Source organism: Nicotiana tabacum, chromosome 8 (genome assembly GCF_000715075.1).
Source record: "Nicotiana tabacum cultivar K326 chromosome 8, ASM71507v2, whole genome shotgun sequence".
Taxonomy (NCBI): Eukaryota; Viridiplantae; Streptophyta; class Magnoliopsida; order Solanales; family Solanaceae; genus Nicotiana; species Nicotiana tabacum.
Genome location: NC_134087.1, coordinates 173,553,924 through 173,564,468, shown reverse-complemented (window position 1 = coordinate 173,564,468; position 10,545 = coordinate 173,553,924). Strand labels below are relative to the sequence as shown.

The following is a 10,545-nucleotide window of genomic DNA, read 5'->3' as shown; positions in this document are numbered from 1 at the left end:
TTACTCAACAAAGACAATCCCTTATCACTCATATGACCAAGTCACAAGTGTTATAACTGAGACTGCTTCATATCACTTTTCCTAGAAGCTACAATAACTTCCCCTTCAGCTACACTGGCCTGAAGATGATATAATTTAGAATGAAATTTACCCTTCATGAGTATCATGGAGCCTTTACATACTTTAAGTATTCCATTCTCGGAGTGAAACTTATACCCTTGATCATCCAAAGTCGAAAGATAAACCAAATTTCTCTTTATTCGAGGAACATGCCAACACTCAATGTTTCTGATAATTTCATCAAACATTCTCAATTTGATGTTACCAATATGGATAATCATATCCCATATAGATAGTCCCACTCATTTGCTTGTAATTTGCAAATCAATTCTTGTGTGAACACATGTGAAAAGTAGCACCAGAATGAAGAACCCAAGAATTCTGCCCATGACTAGAACTTACAACACAGACTTTCCCTACATAGTCACTATCATTATAATTATTGCTAGCGTCAACAAGGTTTGCCGAATTATCTATTTTCTGCTTTCCTCTTTTCTCTTTCATCTTAGGACAATCTCTCTTGTAGTGACCTTGCTCCCCGAACTCATAACATTTTTTCTTCCTTGCTCTAGACTTTAATCTGGCAGTTGGCCGTTGTGTTCTTCCTCTACTCATAAGATCCACCCCCCAATTCTGTTGTCTGAAGAACTCTTTTTCAATATTTAGATTTTAGTGCATTACTAATATCTTCCAAAGAAATGTTGTCTTTCCCATATAGCAGCGTATTGACAAAAGTATCATAAGACGATGGTAAAGAACATAACACAATAAAGGCCTAATCCTCATTCTCAATTTTGATATTCACGTTCTTCAGGTCCATTATAATTGAATTAAACTCATCAATTGCACCTTCGTTCATATAGAGATTGTGTAACCTCTTTTTCAAAGAGGCATTTTATTAGCAATTTCTTTGTATACAGATCTTCCAGCTTGTTCCATGTCGTTACTGCAGAAATTTCTTCAGTAATTTCCCGAAGAAAGCGCTCTGTAATGCTCATGAAGATCGCACTCAAAGACCTCTCCTTTAGGTCTGCCTTCTTTGTCTTTGTCATCTTTTCAGGAAAATCCTCATCAATTGCCTTCCATAACCCTTGTAATACAATGGACGATTTCATCCTAATCCTCCATAGACTAAAATTAGAACCTGTAAAGACCCGTAAAATTCTTAACCAAAACTCGAGATTTCGTAGTACCGAATTGGATTCCTGCCGCGGTTCGGACATTTTGGATTGAACAGTACCTTGCGAACTTAGAGGAAAATATTTCTCAAAATAATGCATTTTGCGGCCCATTATGCGGCCACATAATCATTATGCGGACTGTATAATGGCCGCAGAGTGAAGTAGAAAGTTGACCAATTTTAAGGCCAATTATGCGGCCTAATTATGTGATCGCATAATCGCTTTGCGGTCTGCATGTTGATCGCATACCTTCCTTGAACTTTTGCAAAGGGTAGTTCTGTGGTGCATTATGCGATCGCAGAACATGTATGCAGACCGCATACCGGTCGCATATACAGTTAGAAAATTTAACTTCTTGAAGGCTCTTCCTGCGGTCACGTTGCAGACCACATAACCATTATGCGGTCACATATGCGACTTCAAACCTGTATCTGGGCACCCATTTCTTTAATTTAAAACTCGACCCCCATTCCGTTAAAACACCCCTCTTAGGCCATTTTCAGCATATTTCTCTAATAATTAGAGTAAGGGAGAAGGATCAAAGAGAGGGGAAGGGATCTTCATAAATTGTTCATCAAATCTTGACCTAAACATCTTAAAGATTAACAAGCAAGGCACCTAGGTCTCCCTTCCAAGAGGTAAGCTTCCATCACCCAAGCTCTCAATTCCATATTGTAGCCAAAATAGACCATTAGTGAGGTAATTCATGGGGATTAGGGTGTTTACCTTGCATGCATGTGATCCTAAGGTATGTGGGGGAGTGCTAAAACAAAGATAGGAAAGAATGGGGAATGAGTTGGGGTAATTTTCCTCTAAAAGGTACCATGAGACCCTAACAAACACATAATGTTTGATATAATGCTCAAGTGAGCTAGGGCTATAATCAATTTCCTAATGATGGGTTTAATTATGCTACATTGTTAAATAGATTGAAGGTGATAAAGGTTCCGGAACTTGTCGTAGGAATTAGGGAAAAACTCAGTTAAGGTATGTATGGCTAACCCTCTTCTTCTTAGAATTGAACTCTTGGTGTCCAAATAATTGGCATGAGTTGCGAGTTGATCATACTATATTGATTTCTTTAATGTGTTGGGTTGAAAGATTTATGTTCCATAATTGTTCTAAGTGTTTATCCTGAAATCATGCTATTTGAAAATGTGATTATGTTCTCTAAGCTTTTTCTTTCCTTATATGTGCATGCCTTATATGATAGCACTTATCGACATGGATGATGATTTTATTTGAACAAATAAAGAGGGAAAGACTTGAATTATAAAATGTATCCAAGTGCCAAGAACTACTTAATAAATGGGGCTGTTTATGCCATGTAATGGAAGATGGAAAGAAATGTGAATTAAATGAATAATTGAAAGAGGTTATGTTCCAAGTGAGATGTCTTAGCCGATCGGGACGAAATCGGACATCATGCTGTACACATGGTGGCATTTATATTGGATTTCTGATTATCATTATGAATTTGGATATGTCTCACTTGGGATGGCTTAGCCGGTCGGGCCAAAATCGGACTCCATATAAAAATACGACGGCATTGTGGGTTGTGGTACTTGACACTAAAGATTATTAAACTAAATAGATGGAAAGATTGAATTGGAAAGTATGTGATCCTTACTTGGTGTTTCTTTGTATTTCTGTGAAGTATTTATTGATTATTATGACTACCTTATCTTTGTTTCACTGTTCATTCTACTAAGATTGGTGTTTGCCTTACATACTAGTACTACTCGACAGTACTAACGTCCCTTTTGCCGGGGGCGCTACATCTTTGAATGGATGTAGGTGGTTTCATCGCAGATAGTGGTGCTCTCTTTCTCTCCTCACAATAGTCTTGGTGAGCTCCTATTTCTCCGAGGGGTTATGTAGTTCTTCTTTTGTATAAATTTCCATATTTTGAGGTATAACCGGAGCATTGTTGCCGGCATTGTCATGTTGGTCTTTTGTATTCTTAGAGGCTCCGTAGACGTTTATGTGGGGCATGTATGGGTGTCGAGGTGGTCATTAAATCAAGTTGTATTTTGAAACTCTTTTCCACTAGATTGTCAACTGCATGTACCTTTGGAAACTTAACTATGCCATAATGTGTATAAGTAAAAAAATAAATAAACTAGTAACGTTTATATATTTATATAACTGATCTCTCCTCTGTTTAACAAATGGTGATGCGTTTCCTTATCGGATTATGAATGAGTCGGGAAGGAAAGGTTGAATAGGCTTGCTCAACCGGGTTCACTCGGTTGTGCGTCGGTGGCGCTCCCCGAGTTTGGGGCGTGACAGAACCCCTGCCAAATTTCTCTACTTCGTACTTTGTTGAAGATGATGAACACAACTTAACCCTAGATATATGTAGAAACCCGAACCTTGCTCTGATATTAATTGTTGTGGAAGATCGTGGATTAACTAACACACAATCACACACAAAGCAAATAGAGAAGAAAAATCAACGCAAGGATTTAATGAGGTTCGGCTAAGCCTAATCTTTGGGGCAGAGGCTGAAAGAGTTTTTCACTATAAATGAGAAAAAAACACCATACAATCTATAAAATCTCCAACTATAACCCCTATATATAGATCCAAATAGTCTCAAACCTATAAGAGAAAGGTTTCTCAATTTGACAAAGACATTAGGTTTTCCTTTCCTAAATCTATTAAGACAATGGGTTTTCCTAAACCTGAAGGGATTATGGGTATTCTAAAAATACAAGGAAATGATTCAAGCCATAAAATAACAGAAAGTTAGAAAGAAGCTATATAGAAGAGTACATATATTAATATGATAACATGCAATTAACTACTTAGAGGCATAGTTCAAACAGAATGATATCAAGAAGATAGTTGTATTGACTAGTTGCTTTTCTTTAGGTGCTCTTCAAAAGACTTGTAGCTGTGTGTGAAATTTAAAATTTCTATTAAATAAACTAGAAAGCTTTAGGCTTGGATTTTTTTAAGAATTATCTTGCTTAATTACTTCATAGTTCATACTTGAGATTATATTAAATAAACTACAAGTCTTTTATTTTTATAAGTACTTAAAAGAATTATATTTACTAAAATATTTTGCTACACCTTTTTTTATATATTATAATTTTTTATTTAGCTTCTTTATAACTTTTAACTTTAATATTTATTAGAAAACTAACCGTTTTCAACTTTAAAAGTTTAGCCGTTGTAAATTTTATTTTTTTTTTTATAATTTTTACTGCTTAAATATTTAAATTAATAAAATTAAAAAAATCCTACTAAGGCTCCCGCCCCGTTAGTTAGCGGGATAGGAAGAATCTAGAAGCCGGCCCGCTAATGTCACAACAACAACAACAACAACAACAACAACAACAACAACAACAACAACAACAACAACAACAACAACAACAACCCAGTATAATCCCACTTAGTGAGGTCTGGGGAGGGTAGTGTGTACGCAGACCTTACCTCTACCCTGAGGTAGAGAGGCTGTTTCCAAATAGACCCTCGGCATCCTTCCCTCCAAGAACTTCCCACCTTGCTCTTGGGGAGACTCAAACTCACAACCTCTTGGTTAGAAGTGGAGGTTGCTTACCATCAGAGCAACCCCTCTTGTCTCCCCATAAGAATCATCACGACACTCTAAAATCATCTTGTCCCATTCCGTCCCATTAGGCAGATTTAGATCAATTTTTTTTGTTAGATTAGGTTTCACTATTAGAAATTCGGCAAAAATCGACCAACTTTGATCGGTTAAAAAAAGGCCAAAAACCGACCAACTTTAGTCGGTTTTCCTAAATATTTTAAATTTTTTTTTTTACGAAACCGACCAACTTTGGTCGATTTTCTTTAGCGCAAAAATGCGGGAAACTATTTTTGAGTCCCGCCAAATTTATTTTTCAAGAAACCGACTAACTTTGGTCGGATTTTGCAATTAAAATAAATAAAAATTAATATTAAAAGAACCGACCAACTTTAGTCGGTAAATTCGGCCGATCATTTTAAAAAACTGACCAACTTTGGTCGGTAATTTTATTTTTTTAATAAAACCGACCAACTTTGATCGGTTATTTTCGTGCCAAAATACAATTAAAGAGTATAAATAAAAAATAAGACAATCTTAAAACAAAATGCACCAATGGTCTAGTGGTAGAAAAGTATCCTGTCACAGTACACACCCGGTTTGTTTCCCAAATGGTGAATTTTGTGATTACATTGGTCGTTTTTTTTTTTGCAATGTTTTTATTTAAATTTAATTGACCGACCAACTTTGGTCGGTATATCAAAACGATCATCAAAATACAGTCCAAGTGTATTTAGTCGCATTTTGGTCGGTAATTGGCTATAACCGACCAAAGTTGATCTTCTTTTATTTAAGATTGGGTTTTCTTCTTCTTTTTCTGTGGAAGAAGAATATAGTGGTGTTGTATACACATAAACGGAGCATGAAGAAACAAATAGAGATGGGAAAAAAAGAAGATTACAGTGGTAGTGTGAGGTGTGTCATGCATTGAGGGATAAAAGAGGTGAAAATGTTGTTAGGTCTTTAATGCAAAAGAAATTATGTAGCAGTAATAAGGAAGGATTATATGAAAGAGACTTGATGCTTTTTATGACGTGGTCTGTGGAGTCTGATTGAGTCAAAATATGATGGTGAAGAAAAAGGCGAAGGCAACAACTTCGGTAAAAAATGTTTGAAGTTTGGTCTTCCCAAAGTCACGACTCCAGCTCACAATATATATGATGGAAGAACTCCAACCTGATTGTCTCAAGTTTGCACTTCGATAGTCTAACTTCAAACTTGATTTTTTTTAAGTTTACACTGTGACAGGCCCACATCGAAATTTATAACTTCGGATTAATTTGTCTAAAGTTTGCATTGCGAAGGAAGATGTTCGTGTACGAATATTATCTAGACACGTATATCTGAAGTATGTTCTGAAGGGCATAAATCTATAATTTTTGTGCAATGCGAATATGATTCCAATGGTGAACCCCAAAATAGGGTATATCTGTATGTCCCCGGGAATAACCTTCCTCGACTAAAGATTTTTTGTGATCATTTGCAGGGGGTGATTTGCACAAATAGGACCATTCCATGATACTATTTAAATTTTGTCCTTATTTAAGAAATTTGTGCAAAAATTGCCTTGGGACATAACTTTAGTCCACAAGTCTTACGATATTGACAAAACCTGCATGGTTCACAAGTTATGCTGAGTGGAGTATACCTCTGATACAAAATGGTCACAAATTCTGCCGGATGAACATATTTATATTATATTAAAAGGAGAATAGTGAAGCATGAGGTTAAGCCAAGTGACAAGCTAAAATGAAGTCATTTGGCAATTTTAAGACAACATTAATAATTATGAATTATAAATAAAAACATAATTGATGGAAGTAGTTGAATGAATCTTATACATAATCTAAATAAATCTTAGACAAATCTAATCTATATGTCAATATTTATATTTATGTGTAATTTTGTATCTATATCTATAATTATATCTATATATTGATCCACTCATAGATTTATATTCTATATTAATATAGAATAGTATAATTTAGTTAGCCTTTTGTGTATAATTCAATCATGGTAGATCTCTTTTTTTTTTGACAAGGAATCAATTGAAATATACGTTTGGTATATTACATATTTTTTTTATTTGCAACAATAATTATTTATTTAGTACAAGCTTTGTATCTGACCATATAATTATTGTAGGTATCTTTAGTTATACTTTTGTGTATAATTCAATTATGGTATGTCTCTTTCTTCTTCTTTTTTTGACAAAGAATCAATTAAAATTTTAATTTTGTAGCTTACACATTCCGTTTGAGTTTAAATAATAATTCTTTATTTGGAAAATAAATATTGCAATAAAGAGTAGTACAAGCTTTGATGTATCTAACCTGATTTGTGTACAATATAATTACTATAAGTATTTTTTTTTACCAGGAACATCAAATTAATAATTGGAAAAAATATCTGTTAGGAAATTGAATAGCTATTCTTGATTTATATTTTCATATTTGGAATAATATTATATGGCAAAGAGTATTTAAATTTCAAATGCACAACAATACACTTGTATAAATAATGCTACAGAAAGGAATGAAAGACGTCTATTTTTTTCTTCTTCTCTTTGTTTTAATTTGCTTTGCATTGATAATTTATTTATTAAATGACATACTTTAGTTTAACCATGGTGGATTTTTTATTAGACAATTAAGTTCATGTGTTTCCTCTATGCATTCATTATTTGATGAGCTAAACTAAAGAGGAATAAAGAAGCATTATGATTCTATAAAAAGAAATTTAGTTGGCCTTATAAATTTTTATTTGTGCTTCATTGTTGAAACTAGAGAGTTGTATCTCTTTTTATTAAGCAAATTTTTTAAATGTATAAATATAGTAACTGTATATTGTATATCTATATTTGTTAGAGATGTGGTATTCTATAAGATATTATAGGAATATGATATTTTGAGAATATTCTTAGGAGAAATTATAGGGAGTACGTATGAGCTTAAACTCGTGTATATATACTCTTCTTTCTGGAAATGAGAAAGCAGGTCAGATCCATCTAAAAGTTGTGCAAACTCTTATGTATTGCCTTTCCCGTTTGTGTATTCTTTTTTTCTTTCTTATTTATGATACTTTTTAAAAAAAAAATTTAACCTTTATATGTTATTATTCTAAATTTTCATTCAATTTTTTCTTTGTTGTACTTAGAACTTTATTGATAATCGGGCTCTTATTTTCAGTGGTAAGTGTCCGCAAACTTTCGATTTGGCATCGATGGAGATGATTTTTGAGGAATCAAGAGTGAATTGGTGAAGTTTGAGGGTTAACAAAGCTAATTAAGGAATCTTACGCACTATTTGCACAAAAACAGTTGAGGTAAGGACATTGGACTTTGATTTGGGCACACCAAATATGCACACCTAACGCTTGGTTACGCCTTATGACGTCTGGGGCGAAGTTAGAGAGGCGAAAAAGGGTTCGTACTAATTTGCTTTTTTTGATAATTAAATGATTTTATTTACCAATAGCAAATATATACAATGTCAAAAACTGAAATTGGACACACCCAGTTCCACACAACTTCTACTACAGGTCTTCTATATCAAACTATGATAGAAATTCATTTCTTCCATTGTCTTCTCTAACTTTCTGATTCTTAATCCCCTATTTACAACTTCTTGTATAATTTGTCTAACTATCACTTCCATTTCCTCTGCTCTTCTTGAAATACTCTCCTGTTTCTTTCACTCCATATATGGTATACTGCACCTGCCAAAGTCAGCCTATATACTTGAGCTTTTGCAGTGTTTCCTGTTGCTTTGTCTTCAGCCCATTGTACCTCTCTTTGCCACTCCATCGAGGGTCTTGTTATGCCTTGCCAATGCAGCAACTTGCTCCATATACTTCCAGCAACTCTACATTTAAACATTAAATGATCTATGGTCTCATCTTCTTCAGTACACAAGGGACAACTTACTTCATTTGTAATTCCCCACGCATGGAGTCTACTTCTTGTAAGGAGTCTGTTTTGCATAGCTAGATTCAGCACAAAGATCCATTTTGGAGCCCCTAAATTGTTGCACGTTAATCTCCTCTATGATACTGTCCTCGCATGCCTTTGTACCACTTCTTGATAGAGAAGTAGTTCCATTCTGCCAGTTCTTTCATATCAATCCCTGCTGCCTCTACATATCTTTTTGCCTTAATGATTTTCTGAACTATCCATGATGCATTGCTTGGATTGGTTTCCCACACTTCTTGTTTCTTCCCATAATACAAATAAATCCACTGAACCCACAATTTGTCTTTCTTCTTATACAGTTTCCATAGTAATATGTAAATTGCAACTTTATTCCATGTGGGCACATCCATCACATTATATCCACCAGCAGTCTTTGGAGAGCATACTTTGTCCCATGATAGCAAAACTTTTTTTGAAGCATTTGTTCCACCTGTTCATAGAAATGTTCTACAGACTGCTTCTATCTTCTTCAACATCTTCTTAGGAATTACAAATATCTGCGATCAGTATATTTGGATGGAGAACAACACTGTTTTGATCAATTGCAACCTTCCTGCATAAGATAGATACTTTGAAGTCCAGGAGGTAATTCTTCCTAATATTCTCTCCAGGAGTGGCTGGCATTGTATCATAGTAATCCTCTTAGTACTGAGTGGAACTCCAAGGTACTTGAAAGACAACTCTCCCATACTAAAACCAATTACTTGTACTATGCTCTGTTGTATATCTTGTGGCACTCCCCCAAAGTATATGGAACTCTTTGTTGTGTTTGCTTTTAGGACAAATGCCTTAGAGAATTCCATGAAACAGTTGAATATCATTTGGATAGAAATAGTATCTCCTCTACAGAACAGCAACACGTCATCTGCAAACCCCAGTTGAATGATATTTAGTTTATCACATCTAGGATGGAAGTTGAAATCTAGCTTATACTTCAAAGTCTTGAAACTCCTTGTAAGGTACTCCATCCCAAGCACAAAAAGAAATGGTGATAGTGGATCACCCTGTCTCAATCCTCTTCTAGCTTTGAATGGTTCCATAGGTTTCCCATTAATGAGTATAGAGTAGGATATTGTCTTTACACATACCATTATCCATCTAACAAACTTCCCTGTGATGTTCAAATTATTCAGCACTTATTCTAAGAATTCCCACTCAGTGGAGTCATAGGCCTTCTGCATGTCTATTTTCATCATACATCTAGGTGAGATGCCCTTCCTCCCGTACCCTTTGACCAGTTCATGGCTTAGAATTATGTTGTCAGTGATAACTCTTCCTGGAATAAAACCAGATTGGCTTTTATCTACTAAATGATCCATCACCCCTTGCAATCTGCTAGTCAAAATTTTTGAAATAATCTTTTATAACACTGTGCAACAAGAAATAGGCCGGAACTCTTTGATTGTTAAAAGATGCTAAACCTTAGGTATCAGTGTAACAATTGTTACATTTATGGGCAGATGTATTTCAGCTGTATCGAAGAACTGAAGCACTGTCTTAGATATGTCTTGGCCTGTGATACTCCATGTCTTCTTAAAAAACTTTGAATTGAATCCATCACATCCTGGATCCTTTTGATCATCTATCCCTTTTAGAGCATTTTGAATTTTCTCTGCATTAACAGGTTCTATTAGCTTCAATTGTTGCCTCCTATCTAGTACATTGCCCTCCTTCATAATGGCTGGTTGTATGGTTGGTATGGTATCAGCTGCAGATCCTAATAACCCTTTATAGAATTCCACAATTTCTTTTTCTATTGCACTCCCAGACTGAAT

The 10,545-nt window shown here is 34.8% G+C and overlaps 1 protein-coding gene across 1 annotated transcript; it reads right to left on the bottom strand.

Moving 5' to 3' along the window:
- Nucleotides 1–8,446: 8,446 nt before the first annotated feature.
- Nucleotides 8,447–10,089, bottom strand: LOC107805075 (uncharacterized). Its single transcript, XM_016629055.2, has 5 exons — nt 9,969–10,089; nt 9,440–9,881; nt 9,262–9,323; nt 8,852–9,200; nt 8,447–8,663 (listed from the first exon to the last, which is right to left on the bottom strand). Exons 1-5 carry the CDS (start codon nt 10,087–10,089, stop codon nt 8,447–8,449), a joined length of 1,191 nt encoding a protein of 396 aa, XP_016484541.2.
- Between the last annotated feature and the right edge of the window lie 456 nt (nt 10,090–10,545).